This window comes from Spodoptera frugiperda, chromosome 31, assembly GCF_023101765.2.
Source record: "Spodoptera frugiperda isolate SF20-4 chromosome 31, AGI-APGP_CSIRO_Sfru_2.0, whole genome shotgun sequence".
NCBI classification, from domain to species: domain Eukaryota; kingdom Metazoa; phylum Arthropoda; class Insecta; order Lepidoptera; family Noctuidae; genus Spodoptera; species Spodoptera frugiperda.
Genome location: NC_064242.1, coordinates 10,655,411 through 10,671,280, shown reverse-complemented (window position 1 = coordinate 10,671,280; position 15,870 = coordinate 10,655,411). Strand labels below are relative to the sequence as shown.

The window sequence follows — 15,870 nt, the reverse complement described above, 5'->3', positions numbered from 1 at the left end:
TCCCGTACGTAATAAACATGGTCTTTATTAAATTTCACCCTTCCTATAAATTGACGACACCGCTTACCGAAGCGATGCCGTTTTTAGCAGTACATATCAAAAAGGGTTTTTTTTTTTGAGGGGTAAAATCATCCAATGACTTTTCGCGCCTTGGTGTATTAGAGTGAGTGGGAGTATTAGACTCTTACTGACTAAAAACCAAAAGGGTACCGTAGTGTTATAACAGATAAACAAGTAAATTGTTCTTCAAACACGTACCTGACCTAACTGAATAGAGGTAAATTCCCAATAGTCTTTTCGATGGTCATAAAATTGGTTAAACATTATATTATATAGACTTTCCAACATCGATTTAAAAATATGACACTGTTAACACTATAATTGCTTTCTGTAAGCAACATAAATATTACATCCTCACATACCTACATAGCACATCTCTTGTGGAAAAGCACCCATTTTCTTAAGTTCCAAACCTATTTTAAGAATAAAAATCGATTTGCATCAATAGCATGACCAACAAATTAATTTACTCCACAACGCCACTACCGCTACCAACAAAGATATTTTTCTTCAAAAACAAAAAGAGCCACTTAATACAACTTTGAAAACTAGCAGAAACACTCGACATTGTCTCACAAACTAGTATTATATCCACAAAGTGGTTCGTTAAGTAAATATCCACTTTGAGCTGCAGCTGAGTTCAGCAACTGTATAATTTTCTTCCTTCATTAGCCAGTTGTGAACAAATATACCTCTGTCTTAAGGTACTACCCTGGAATTAAACAAGGTTACACACCCTTAAAGGTTTGTTTAAACAAGGTATTTTTAGCTTGAAGAATTATGAAGATAAATGTTTGGATAAAGATTTAAAATTTACTCTCCATCTAGGTTTCGTGACGCAATAAAATGTGTATTTTATTACTAGCACGTACTTAATGTGCACTTTTCTCCTTCTCTCTCTCTTTTAAAGCTCTAGCTAAAATAGCTTAGTATTAGTGAAAATTCAAATGGCATGCTACTCTATTTTATAACTATTTTCTTTGGTTCTTTCGTGCGTTTTATTATATTTTGATATGGACGTATCCACTTGCCTACTTTCTACCAAACAAATAAACATACTCGTACACCGAGTTGACCCGAAGTATGAAGAAAAGTAACAAAAAACAATCTTCAGATTACATTAAGTTGGGGAACACAAAACCTCAACAACAGTAATGGCGGAATGGACCGCATCAATAAGGGGTGTCGGCTACAAAGATAAAATATAAAGAGAAAAGAAACCATTGCATTAAACTGTTGAGGATAAAACACGCTGTTCGCTGGTAAGTAAGGATGATAGCGAGGCTTATCTTTTTTTATTTTGAACTTTTTTCTTGTCACAATATTTTGATGGGAGCTCGGAAGTGATTTCGTTAAAAGACCTTTAAGTGTGGTAGAATTTTGTACTGCTTTTGAAGTATAAATGTCTACGTTGAATGATTGTGATTAATTGGTTGAGGAAAATTATGAGATTCCTCATTGGTAAGTTCGTCGAAGTGTTCTCTGTAATGCAGAAATATCCAACATTTTTAGTAGCTAATATATATTTTAATAATAATATTTCGTATCTGCTACTTTTTCCCTCGGATCTTTGTTTCACCTGAATTAAGTTTTAAGTCATGAGCAATTAGCTTTTAAACGACTTCAAAAAATTTCGGTTCTTAGTTTGACCTGTATGTATGTATGTTTGCGCGCGATCATCTCTCATTTGACTGAACCGACTTTGGTGCGGTTTTCAGCATAGTATTTTACAGAGTTTGTAAAAGTATTAGAAAATAAAATTTAAGAAGCGATAAAGAAAATTTAACTTAAAACAAGGTATGTAAGTTAAAATATTTATGTAACGATATTATTAAATGTTCTTCATTTATATTATGTAAGCCAGATCAGTACTTACTGAACAAACTTTCATACACCCTCAAAACAAATAATCTTCTAAATAGTAACAATCTATGTAAGAGCAATTTTCGTAGCTAGCTTATAGTGTTTGCTCACTATTAACTTGTACTAATATTGTTTGGAAAACAAGATCAGTAAACGAAACCACTTATACCGCTACTACTCTTGAAGTTACTCTTGGCCATACGTTATAAGTCGATATCATTTTAATTATTGGGTAAATATTCTTACTATACATCTACTAGTATTACCACTTGTAATTAGTAGGTAGACAGAATAGGAGCCAAGACTATTAGTCTGAAACTTTATATGGCATTTTCCCCGTTGTATACATAAAATAACCAAGCATTAAAACCAGTCTAAATAAAGTTTCACAACACAAAAACAGTAAGTGGCCGATGCAGACCAAAGGTCTCTTCTTTGACAGAGAAGGTTTGAGCATTATTCATCACGTTTGCTCAATGGGTTGGCGATTATAAACTTATAATTAGAAATTTTAAGCTCAGGTTTCCTATCGACGTTTTCCTTCACCGTTTGTCAGGGATGTCTAAATAATCTTATAAAGTTTCATGCCTTCATAATGCTGTTAATTAAAAAATAATCGTATTTTTCTAATCTAAACCTTATTAGCCAGATAATCATATATCTATACGCCATGTCATTGCAAAGACATCTACTTAGATAAATGTGGATAGGATACAAATTGCTTTGCCAATCTATGCGTACTGAACAATTGATCCATGATAACATTCTCATTTTGAACTATCGTAATTGGCTATCAGTTTGTTTGTTGAAATGTGGAACGTTAAATTCTGATCCTTTGGTGTTCAGTAACGCAATCAACGTTGATTAGACTTTATATTCAAATGTTATTGAAATACATTTACTATTCCTGTATTCAGTTTGGCTTTTGGTTTCAAATTGTTATTTAACCTTGTTTCTATTTTTATTGTACGTGTAGAAATATGACGTGGTATCTGAAATTAAATGTTGATTACAATAAATTTTGTGGTTTATATAAAGATGACTTTAATGTGTTATAGGAAAATTAAACAAGATTTTTTTAAAGGTTCGTTTATTAGGAACGATTAATTCTACATTTTTGTAAGCTTAATACTTCAAAGAAAAACAAAAATTATGTTAAAATACCATAACAAAAATACCGAATATGTATGTACTCGTTAATACAACTGGGAAATTTAAATCAGATTATGATCTTTCTTGATGCTATCGGCTACCTTTTCTGCAATCATGTAGACTGTGCCCATGGGGTTTCCTCGAGTGATTGTAGGCATAACACTAGCATCAGCTACACGCAGTCCTTTCACGCCGTGAACTTGTAATTTGCCGTCGACCACGGTACCCATGGGGCATGTACTGGTCATGTGACTCAATCCAGAAGACACACACATCACGTAACAGCGCCAATACTCTCGAGTATCTTTGCCAAACTCATCACAAGCGGGGTCCGCATCTGACATTACGGCATCAACTTCCCTATAATAAGTGGTGTTCATGATTGGAAGATAATCAAAAATGTAATCAACTAGAGCCTCAACGTCGTCTTTGTTCGAAAAGAAGCCATTGTAAACAAGAGGAGCGTCTTCCGGATTAGTACTTTTCAACAATACCTTGCCTCTTGACTTCGGCGCTATGTTCAATATCTCATTGAAAGCTTGAAGACGATCTACACCTTGTTTGTACATCCTATCACAAATTTCATCACTGAATCTGAAAGCAAATGTGCAATAGTACAACATAACCTCCGCGGAACCTAAGTATGTAATTACTTGGTAATCAGGGTAGTTGGACGATTTGTCTAGAGCAACAAAACCAGTGAATGAAGAACCAGGTAACTCATAAGGACTTGGTTGTGGGAAAGGCTCGGTCAATTTGTCCAAGTTGTGAATGATAACGACACTAATGTGTTCCTGCAGATTTTCTCCTACTGGCAAGTTTGAAACCACTTCAATGTTTTTGCTCTTCAAGTGCTCCTCGGGTCCAACGCCAGACAACATCAATAGTTTAGGGGAATTGAATGTTCCAGCAGACACAACCACCTCCTTCTTGGCTTTCAAATTCATCTTTTTACCGTCTTCTGTTAGAACTTCTACTCCAACAGCCTTTTTGTTTTCGTCAAATAAGATTTTGGTGGCCAATGTATTCTTCAAAACATGGAGGTTCTTACGATCCTTAACTGATGATAAAAATGCGTATGCGGAGCTCTGTCGAGACTTTCCAGATATAGTCACGGTCTGTGCAGAATAGCCCAAAGGATGATGTTCGTTGAAATCTAAAACTATATCGTTTCCGAGTTCTCTGTATGCATCTAAGAATTTCTCAATCTCTTTACGATGATCTCTGTTTATTCCAATATAGCCGTTAGTTCCATAGAATTCCTTATCTTTCGAGGCCAATAGTTGAGGATCTTCTAATCTTCCAGTTTTCAAGAAATATGGTAGTACATTCTGCCATTTCCATGACTCATCTTTGGCGATATCAGCCCAGGAGTCGAAGTCACTTGGTTGACCTCTGTGGTATATCATGTAGTTAAGAGAGCTGGTTCCACCGAGCATTTTTCCAAGAGTGAATTCGTAGTAAGGTTGTAGATGACAAACGTCCTTGTAGGCATCATACTCGGCAGTGTAGTTCCAGTCATAGCGAGACCTCTTCATCAACAGTGGTAAACCGGGAAGCTGTATAAAACAAAAGGAAATAGACGATTTTTAAAATTGTTAAAGTAAGTTAACATAACTGATGTGTTTGATTCTTGTAATATGCTATTCATGTTTACGGCCAGAACTAAGTAGGTGTAAACCATTTTTCTGAAAATAACTAGAATTTTATAACTACGAAATAATCTCTGTGTATATTAAACGTATGGAAAAGAATACCTACAACTTTTATAAGTAGTAATAAAATTATTAATAATAGAATTTAAAATAAATAGTCTGTATATTTACATCAGATTCGAAAGGCGGATCGCCACCAGCCTCAATGAGCAATACGTTGACGTGCTCAATTTCTGACAATCTATTGGCTATCAAACTTCCAGCCGTTCCCGCGCCGACAACGATGAAATCGAAACTTTGGCCATCTGTAACAAAAAGAAATAAATTATGATTGCATAAAAATATAGCTTAAACGTTCAAGGTTGCGGAAGAAAACTCACACATTAAAATAATCTAAAGTTTCCATTGTTATAAATATGTTTAACTGACTTCATTCATACCTAGTGTACCTACATATACTAGAACGCTATTTAACAAAAAAAAAATGTCTGTAGCTATCTTCAAACTATTTACCATGTATATAATTAGTAAAGTTTCTTTTGAACAAATTAAAATCTCAATAAAAATGTCATTGGTAGCATAAACAGGTGGGATTGTAGTCAAGCATTAATTTTTACCGATGTAAAAAATGTAAAAAAACAGTAATTTCAGCGCTAATTCTTTGGCAAAAAGAAATGAATATAGGTAGCTGAAGATTTTGTTTGTCTTTTTGAACGCGCTTATTTCAAACACTACTGATTCAATTAGAAAAAGTATTTTTGTATTGGATAGACCATTTATCAAGGAAGACTATAGGCTACACAATATCACGTTATGATGAATAGGAGTTAAAATCAAGACAGAGCGAGTAGCTAGTATTTAATAAAGGCTAAAATCTCTTACCATACACATGAGCTTGATGTGGCCACAGGTATTTGGTGAGGTGCAAGTATGCCAGTATCCTAAAGGCCCCTTGTAGCACCTGTATGATCTTGAAGCTCCCTGCAGCATCCATGGTTCTGTAGACATTATAGGAATTTGTTATTAATATTAAGCTACGTCACTAGCCCAGTGGTCGCAAATGCGATTGCTGGGCAAAAGGTATCGGGTTTGATTCCCTTGTGTGGCAAAGTATAGCTGAGTTATTTCGGTATTTCGAAAATTTCTGTAAGGTAACACGGGTTTTAGAAACGTGATAATATGTTCAACACCTATTACATAGGCCTCATATCGTAAATTGTGAAAAGTGGGTGTATATTGTATAGATAGATATAACAAAATTCGTTTTGAAAATACTAAATATGAATTATCTTTTTTTCAATACAACTAAAAACGTTGTTACTCTAATGTACTATTGTTAGTTGTTCCATGAATAAATGAATAGGAATACAGTTGGTGCACGTAATGGATTTAATTAATCTATTTATAACTTGTGATTATCAAAAACGATAACTACATACCGAAAAAAAATCAGCAAAAAGTACCTACACGTGGATTTATTTAAATGCTTCTTATATCTTTTTCATTTTTTTCAATTACAATTATATTTAAATTTCTGACATCTACATACGTATTTTAAAACGTCATTAAAAAAAAGTAGTTTTATTGAAGTGACTGCGTAGGTAAGTAATTAGTTATTTAAATTATAATTATACATTTCATTTTCTTTACAGAATACAAAAATACATTGTATATTTTATATATCTCAAGTTCAAGTGTAGGTATATTTATTCAATCCTGAACTTAGTTCTTAAAGCATGAAATATATTATAACAATTATTATTGACTTTAGAATTAACAAATTGGCAACTAAATGACAAAGGCATGGACTCGAGTTTGTGGAAAACATACTATTTTAATAATAAAAAAACCTACTTCTGATGCCCTAGTTTTTCTTATTATTGTTGAAATAGGGGGACAAACGAGCAGACGGATGTTATATATACCCGTGTTTTAAATATTGATGTTTAATAAAGTTAGTTAATAAATCTTAGGCGAAATTTTAGGTTTTTATATTTATTTATTTTATATTTTATATTGATTTTTATAAAGTTTTTAGACTCTAAGTATTCTCTTCAAAAAATTGTGCTCTCTGAGGTCTTCAAGTATAAAGTTTGATAGTTAAAAACCGGGTGCTATTTTCCGAAAATCTGAAATCAAATAAATTGTTTCTTTTATTAAAACCTTCTACAAGTAGTTTATTAATAGAACGTACATGGCCTAAGAGCGTAAGAATCATCAAGAAAAAGAATAATTAGAGTTCCTTTTATTTAAAGTTAATTTTAATTTATGTTAAAACATGTTGTTTTTTATAAGATTACATATATAATTTGATAAAATTTTAGTTGCAATTAAAATATTTATTTAAACAGGTAATTAAAATGTTAATGTTGCTACTACACAACCAAAAATAGTTAAAGATATTTTTAAATATATATAATAAGATATGTTTTTATAAATACGTAGATATGTTAACTAAATAGAATAGATTAACGTCATATGATGCATTATTAAGATAATAATTTTGAGTATTTTGATATTTGTAAAGTAACAATTTTTTTTTATTATACCTACGTTTTTAAACGTTATTTTAAGTATTTGAGTTACACTGCGATTCTTAAAAACATAGAATAAGAAGTAGCTACCTACTTTATATGTTATTATATATTATATATTTTATTATAACTTCTTATTTATAATAAAAAAAAAATAATGTTAATATTATATTTAATAGCACATTATGATCAATAAATAGTAGGCACATAGGTACTTTACCGAACCAATAGTATTCAATCGAATCCGAGAGACTATCCAAGTTTACGAACTTCCGACGAATGACCCTCTCACAAAATTAGAACAATATTTATGTAACGAAAAGATTATAAAAACCTACGTCTTACTGGAATAGCAACAAAGAGATAATATGCATGTAGGATAAATACATTGTTTTGTATTTACGAATCAGAGGCACATATTTATAGCACTTATAATTAAAAACAAAAGAAAAACGTGGCTTATCAGTCGAATATAATATAGGTACAATTTATGCTTAATATACGTATAACGCGGAAGAATATGTTTGTTTCTTTGTTACTTCTTCACGTCAAAATGGCTGGAGAGATCGAGATGTGATTTGAGACAAGGATACATTATGGTCTAGAATAACACATAGGATGTTTTTTTATCTCTCGAGAATGGGGGCGAAGCCACTGGCAGATGCTAGTATAATATAATTATACATCATATCATCAGCATATAAGTGGCCACTGCTGACCAAAGGCTTCTTTCTCACACGGAGAAGGTTTGAGCATTAATCACCACGCTTGTTCAATGCAGGTTAGCGATTTTAAACTTCTAATTAGAAATAATTGTAAGCTCAGGGGACCTACTCCGGTTCTCGAATGCAAAGTTTCGTTTTATCTTCGGCCGTAGATTTTATTGATTTAGTAATAAAATTAAGTACTTAAAATAACGCTTTATTTTTAATTCCATATCAAAACCTATTTATTTATCTTCATTTCGTTCCTTTCTTTTTGTACAACAAAGTTCGCAACAAATAGAATAATATTGTAGTATGCAATCTGCGAAGTTTCGGTCGAAATTTAGTTTTTCGTTGAATTAGAGTAGGCCCCAGGTTACCGCACGATGTTTTCCTTCACCGTTTGCCGGTGGTGTCTAAATAATCTTAAAAAGTACAAATAACTCGGAAAAAGTCACATTGGTACTTGCCGTTGGTAGGTTTTGAACCCGCACTCTTATGCATGAGAAGCGGGCGACTTAAACCACTAGGCCACGACGACACTAATATAATAACAAGACTATTAAACTCTCTATTGTTATTTATCATCCGTGCGTATACGGAACCACTTATTATGTTGTTTATTTGTAATATATTTTTTATGTGAGGTATAAATAAATATTTTATACTTTCATTATCAAGTTCAAGTTTAAAATTGAATATATTGTTTTTATATTGTATAGTTATTACAGTTCCATTGTCTTCACCTTTTTATGGGATAGAGCTGCAAACTGTACTTATACTTTTTAATCTATAAAGCTGAAGAATTTATTTGTTTATTTGCTTGAACCACGCTTATCTTCGGAACTAAAGGTTCAATTTAAATAATTATTTTTAATTTGGATAGTTTATTTATCGGGAAAGACTATTCAGATCAGATCAATAGGCTAAAACATAACGCTATGAACAATAGGAGCCGAACAGCGGGCAAAACTAGCTAAATAGCTTGGGTTAAAATATAGCCCGGATAATTATATGAATTACTATAAAATGTAGATATTCTTTAAAAATATTCGTTTAAATAAATAAGCCGAGCATTGACAAAGAAATAAACTTTAACTTACAGATACTGTAGATTTAAACACCTACTGCCAGTGAAATTAAAGATTTCCACGAAAAGAAAATGTCAATATGCTTAAATATATATTTATGTAATATTAGATGAACTGGCAAACGTTGTTTTGCCTTATAAATTATTTCTAGAAAATGAATAGTAGCCGATTCTCAGACCTACTGAATACGCATATAAAATTTGGTAAAAATCGGTAAAGCCGTTTCGGTAGAGTTTACAGTAACTAACATTGTGACATGATTTATATACTAGATGCACAAACCACAGTATTATAAACGATTTCTTCAATACACTCAAAACTTATTAACACTCATTAACAATTAAGTAATGAATTAAGGCTAATTAAATTTAAACTTACGTTATGAATCACAGCTCAGCTATAAGGACGTCACACGTTGAGAGCTCAAATTACAATAATAGCCACACACATCATCAACACATCAATAAATATAAAAGATTGTGAAGAAAAAAGACTACTTTAAAAGTAAAATGACCTCAAGATTTTATAAATATTAAAATTGTTTCAACAAATGTTATTTGTTTTGAGGAAAATGAGGCTAATTGCATTAATAAATTAAAATAAGTCGGGCAGGTAGCAAAAAAATTAGGTAGTAACTTCAGAATTGTTTTATAAAGTCATTGCTCTATGCATTATTCGAATGATCGAGATCGATTTCCGTATTTAAATATTTTTTCGGAAAAGTTATCAGTACCTTCTCATAATAGCACGCAGTTTGGAATCGTGCTTGATACTATTATGGCAAAGCTCATTTTCTATTACATGGGACTCATAACCAGTAAATGGAGGCAGATTGACTAATTGATCTGAAACATTCATATTCATAGGTTCATAGGTTGATTTAAAAAAAACCGGACCTTATTATTCGTGGCGTATATTATTTGAATTTTACGACATTACGAAACAAAAAAAATAGTCATTTATTAACATAAATAATGGACTAATTAGATTTAGTCAAGTGATCGCAAGTGCAACTGCCGGGTTCAGTTCCCGGGTCGGGCAAATATTACTGGGCAATTTTCTTTTTTTTTCGAAAACTTCTCAGTAGTAGCAAGGAGTCTGGAATTGTGCCCAGTATATGTCAATAGGCCCTTTTCGAGGAAATTATAACACAAATAGTGAAAAGTGGGTGTACATTGTATAACGACATTACGTGTCATAATGTGGACCTCTGCCTAGCCCTTCGAGGATAAAAGACGTGACGTTGCGTTACGTTAGTTATATCACTACCAACATTAAATATCTAATTCAATCTATAAATCGTGGGTTAAGAACTAGAGTAGCGTAAGGGCAAAAATTCAAAAAATTTTTTTTTTCACTATTCGCTTTTTCAATCCCCATATTTGCATGTGCCGAAAAACTAGAACGATGTAGTGTGTAGATTGCTTAGTACAATAATAACGCATAAAAAGAAAAGAAGTTTGTTTATTGCTAAAAGGAAGTATTTCTACTTACAATAATCTTGACATTATTTTGTCAATAAAGTTATGAGCACAACGATCGTAACTCGACTTACGAGCGAATAGGACACCGAATTAATGCCTTCAATGTATGTATGTAATCGCTCAAATGGCGTATCTTGTCATACGTTATTAACGCAGAAAGTTTGATTTTGTAGCCTTGTAATTTTTCTCCGTGCCAAAAAACGTAAGGGTGGGTTACGCTACTATTGCACTAAATAATTAAAGTAATGCAGTCCGTTATTATGACGTATGTCAACCAGTTTTAGAAAAATATGTATTTTTTAAATGAAACTGTTATTTTATTGACCATGAATTTACAGTATTCTGTAGCCAATAAATAAAGCTTTATTTTAAGTAAAAACCAGATATACAGATACTATAGATTTTGCCATAAAAGACCTACAAGTTGACGGTAGATAAATTTGAATTGTTTTTCGGCTCTCCTGAGAAGTTGTCATTTTGCCCTTACGCTACTCTAGTTTTTAACCCACGAAATAGTGTCAGGAAAAATGGCTTATCCATATTATTCTTTATGTGTGCATTTATGACATAAGTACCAAAAATCATCATACCTACACCGATATATAGTCCTAACGTTACGGGTGATCTGGTTTTACCAACTTCTACCTGCCCCACCAGGAACCAAGAGGTATTATCGTTTTATACGTACCTGTTTTTTTATTTAAGCCACAACAATTTACCAAAACATGTTCATAAAAAATCGGGCAATAAACTTATAAAATACGTATTTGTTTGCAAACAAATGACGGAGTAAAATGTTTCAATTGGACTATTAAAACGATCCTTAGATTAATTTATCGATGCTTTGAATTAACATAAATATATAAGGTGTTCTAAAATTATCTGCCACGGCTGTAATGTGAGGTAGTGTTGTGTTTGCAAACTACATCTTATCGTATCGTCACGCCTTTTTTTCCGAAGGGGTAGGCGCTTAATGTCACTCACTGTTTGTTATGAAAGAGCTATCACGTTCACTTTCTCTGTCGCTTCATCAATGAATATTGGAACCTAATGTGATTCGAGTTTTTATAGAATCAAAACATGAAGTTTAACGTTTTTGAAATTCAAAGACAAACATTTGATTTTGGTTTGTATCAATAGAAGACAGTTTTTGATATAGTAAACTAGTCTCAAACATTAACACATGTGAATAATAATTAATTTTGATATGCAGTTATTATGTTAATTTTATCAGTTTTACTACTTTTATTTTATTATTTTTAATAATTTTAATTAACCTTTACTTTAGAAAGGTTCACTTCAATAATATAAGTAAAAACAAAATCATTTAGAATATTCTTTAGCAAACAACAATAGACAATTAATTACTTTTATTTTCTAACTAGTTTTTAGTCGCGGCTCTACCCGTACTGAAAAACTAGTACCTAGCTTGAGTAAATCTCCGTACTATTTTCTACTATTGCAAAATTTCAAGAAGATTGGTTATAACCTAGAGGTAAGGAGGTAACAAACAAGCCAATAAACTAACAAACTTTAGCATTTCAAATATGTAGTAGCTTCTGTCGGCGGCTTTGCCAGCGTTCCCAGGATAATATTTACTCCCTGTACCAAATTTCATCTAAATCCGTCTACTAGCTTTTGCATGAAAAAGTAACAAATATAGATACATATACATACATACAAGTCGTGGTGGCCCAGTGGTTTAAAACGCCTGCTTCTTATGCATGAGAGTGCAGGTTCGAAACCTACCAACGGCAAGTACCAATGTGACATTTTCCGAGTTGTATGTACTTTCTAAGATTATTTAGACACTGCTGACAAACGGTGAAGGAAAACATCGTGAGGAAACCAAATTATAAACCCAAATTTCTAATTATAAGTTTATAAACCCGTACAGAGCAAGCGTGGTGATTAATGCTCGAAGCTTCTCCGTGCGAGGAGAGGCGTTTGGTCAGCACTGGCCACTTATAGGCTGATGATTTGATACAAACTTACACACTATAACTAATAATTTGTCTTCTGCATACAAACTGTTCACTTCTCCTCACAAACTTTATAAAGACCATGCTTTTCTCATATTTGTTTTTTTTTCTGCAATAAAATTAACAGTCGTGTGAAATTGTAAATTTCATACAATGTGTAATTATAATTTACGCATATGCCTAAGCGGGTTACCGGGGCTCCGGTTCAAAAAGCAGGAGTAATGGGGTGGTTTTTAGTCAGTAAGAGTCTGACACTCCCTCTCGCCTCACCTAAAGCGGGAGAAGTCATTGGATGATTCAAATAGTAACAAAAACCTAATGCGAAAGCAAGATGTATCGTTGAGATTTATCTAAGGTAATGTTTTATCTAGAGATTATAACAGATATATTTAAGTTATCTTGTCAATTTTTTTTTAAACTTTATCTCACACTATGATTTTTTCCCGCATCGAGGGTGCATTTACAAGCATACAAATTCACATACTCATGATACCCAGACCAGAAACAACAATTTGTAGATTACACAAAGAATTGCTCTTAGCGAGAATCGAACCCACTACACTTTGCGCTATCCTATATCCTGCTCTTTGAGCCGGAACCGGCAACCCGTCAGGTCTTCGGCGACTCCGTATAGTATACGGCATTTTAGGTGTAGTTAATTATAATTTAAAATAATTCCCGTTTTCCATTTTTTTTTTCTAAGTACCTAGATATTGTGTTTATTACAACAATACTTAGGTAAAAGAACAATAATTTCGAGAATTTTCTGCTAAAATCGCAAACAAAATAAATTTAATAGCTTTGGGTATTTCTTGAACTTATATCATCGCAAGTTGCTTTGTTTCAAAGAAAATAAATATCGTGAGACATATGTAGGTATTAAACTAACTAAAAATCACGGTTTACTCACGAAAGTAATGGAGAAAAGCCATACTATTTTTTCTCCATTTGATTTTGAAAGAAATAGATATTTTCCCTTAATTTACGTGAGTAAACCGTGAATTTTAATTAATTAAAAACAAAAAAATTCGTATAAACTAAAAAAAAAAAATCACGTTCGCTTTTATACATGACATTGATCAAGATTAAAACATAACATTATTTTTATATTTTAAAAATAAGAAACTTAAAATATTTTATACAAATAAAATATAAGTATAAACTTACCGATTATGGTTTAAGCAGGCTAGACGGACAAGACCTTTGCACTTTCCACTAGAGAAACTTGCAAAGGAACGTCTATTCCCGACACTGAACGATTCTCCTCTAAACTGTTTCTACGCGAATCATAAACTAGACTCATAAACCAACATTTACATTCAAACCAAATAGCACTTAAGGAAGTAAATATAAATCGATTTAATTTGCAAAGAATCATCACCTACATAATAATATATCTTGGTAAGCATTTCTTGATGTTTGTAAATGCATATTTGTGTTACTTTTAATGCACATTTTATTTGTTGACGAATCAGTATTGTATGGCACGTAAGGATTTGCTGACACAAAACTTCAACACGTGAGTGTCAGATGGTATGCCTATTTTTAAATAGAATGTTATATAACATCTTTTACACCACATCAGCTCTTTTCGTAATAGCCTAATTAAGGATGTTTTTCCACCAGAGATGTGCTATGTAGCTATGCTACGAAGCTGTAATAGCTAAGCTGTGAAACTATGTGACCGTTTACACTGATACTAAGCTATGTAGCTGTGCGAGGAAGATGCGCAGCTCGAGTATGCAATATATCAATAGAAGGGAAGCCATCCATAGCACGCATCTTTCCATATAAAATCATAGCTTAACTGAGTCCGTTTCCACTAGTGCTAAGCTGTGTACCAATTAATATGATTGGTGGTAGTCAAACGCATCCCCAACAACGTAGCATAGCACATCTGTGGTGGAAATTAATCCTTAAACAAATGTACCAAAGTTCTTAATTAATGCTATTTTAAACGCCCAATGCGTATTATTTTCTAATGTAGTTAACAATGTTGTTTATCAACATTTTACTACGACCTACCACAATATAGACACCGTTAGCATATTTTAAAACTAAAATGATATTCAGTTTTATGAGTCCCATGACGAAAAGTGACAACCATTTATTACATTACAGTCAAAATCAAACTACCAGTTAATTTATTCGTTCAAATAAAATAAGAGTTCATTCAAATAACGCATATGATTTTAATAAACTATTGTTAGCAAAGTTCTTTCTAATATTTGCAATTGTCTGTACCTAACATCCTTGAATAAAGTTTAGGTACATTTTGCTGTATAATATTGGTATAAAACAAATAAATTTAATCTTTATTGGTACCTACTAATACTTTGTGTATTCCACAAATTTTGTTTCGGGTCTGGGTGTCATGTGTATGTGAAAATGTATGTTTGTAAATGCACTCACGACACAGGAGGAAATCCTAATGTGGGGCAAGGTTTTTTTATTTAATATTATTGTTGGGACAGACAGACAAATTTCAAGAATATACAGAAATATATACTTTTATTATAATTTATTCTGTTACACTTTTGCAGACACCAAACATGAATACAAACGATTGCATTAATCACTTGTTTTTAACATCTATTCTGTAAATGTTACCTGCATTTTATCTTAAATTACCTAATTAAAGCAGTCAAAAATCGATATTTTTTTAAGCATAAGCGTTTATTTTTATTTAAATATAAAAAAATAAGATTTTAATAAAATGTCCACTACATAGGTATTTAAACTCTGTATATTATATGTATTTTAATTCAGTCTCTTTGGTACATTAATTCCGCGTTTACCTGCTTAATGATAGGATGAAAATATTTGGTACCTACCAAATATTATTATTACTAGATCACTCGATTTCCTACAATATGGTACAGTGAACCAACGAAACAACGTAACTAAGAATTGTATTGTAAGTCTGATTCAAAAAGCAAGAATAACCTATGGAATTTATTGCTCGTTCTTCTCCATAGGAATCTATACCTTGGAATGAGCAAACAACTTCATGAGAAGTGCCTTCCTGGGCCTGTGGCCACTTCAGCGCTTGTCTACGATACGAGAGGGTGAAGACGCAATAGACTGGGTTAACACAAATAAATTATTGTACCCAGTATATAGACTCATCGCCTATTACATGGGACTTATAACATAAATGGGTGTACATTGTACAGTGGTATTACGTGCCGTAATGCACACCTATGCCTACCCTTTCTGGGATAAAAGGCGTGACGATACGATAACACTGACAAATGTCAAAATGTACGTCAATCTCATAATGTAGATTTCTACTCAATTTGTAGATAAGCATTTGGCTAGAGGCTCGAGTCTAATTGAAATAAA

At 32.4% G+C, this 15,870-nt stretch overlaps 1 protein-coding gene across 3 annotated transcripts; it reads right to left on the bottom strand.

The window, feature by feature from the left end:
- Positions 1 to 3,037: 3,037 nt before the first annotated feature.
- Positions 3,038 to 14,002, bottom strand: LOC118276294 (ecdysone oxidase). 3 transcript variants are annotated; one of them, XM_035594549.2, is made up of 4 exons: positions 13,693 to 14,002; positions 5,613 to 5,728; positions 4,902 to 5,035; positions 3,038 to 4,634 (listed from the first exon to the last, which is right to left on the bottom strand). In XM_035594549.2, the coding sequence occupies exons 2-4, from the start codon at positions 5,722 to 5,724 to the stop codon at positions 3,138 to 3,140; spliced, it is 1,743 nt and encodes a 580-aa protein (XP_035450442.1). In that variant the 5' UTR covers positions 5,725 to 5,728; positions 13,693 to 14,002; the 3' UTR covers positions 3,038 to 3,137. The 3 variants fall into 3 exon arrangements, with proteins under 3 accessions (XP_035450442.1, XP_035450444.1, XP_035450443.1); XM_035594551.2 differs by lacking the exon at positions 13,693 to 14,002 and adding an exon at positions 9,438 to 9,585; XM_035594550.2 differs by lacking the exon at positions 13,693 to 14,002 and adding an exon at positions 7,485 to 7,612.
- Between the last annotated feature and the right edge of the window lie 1,868 nt (positions 14,003 to 15,870).

What these genes read in the sequence shown, in the direction of transcription:
- LOC118276294 (XM_035594549.2), bottom strand. Translation starts at nt 5,724, where the DNA reads ATGGATGCTGCAGGGAGCTTCAAGATCATACAGGTGCTACAAGGGGCC. An exon ending in ACATCAAGCTCATGTGTATG is followed by an intron (nt 5,036 to 5,612) that starts GTAAGAGATTTT and finishes TTTTTGTTACAG; the next exon opens with ATGGCCAAAGTTTCGATTTC. An exon ending in ATCCGCCTTTCGAATCTGAT is followed by an intron (nt 4,635 to 4,901) that starts GTAAATATACAG and finishes TGTTTTATACAG; the next exon opens with CTTCCCGGTTTACCACTGTT.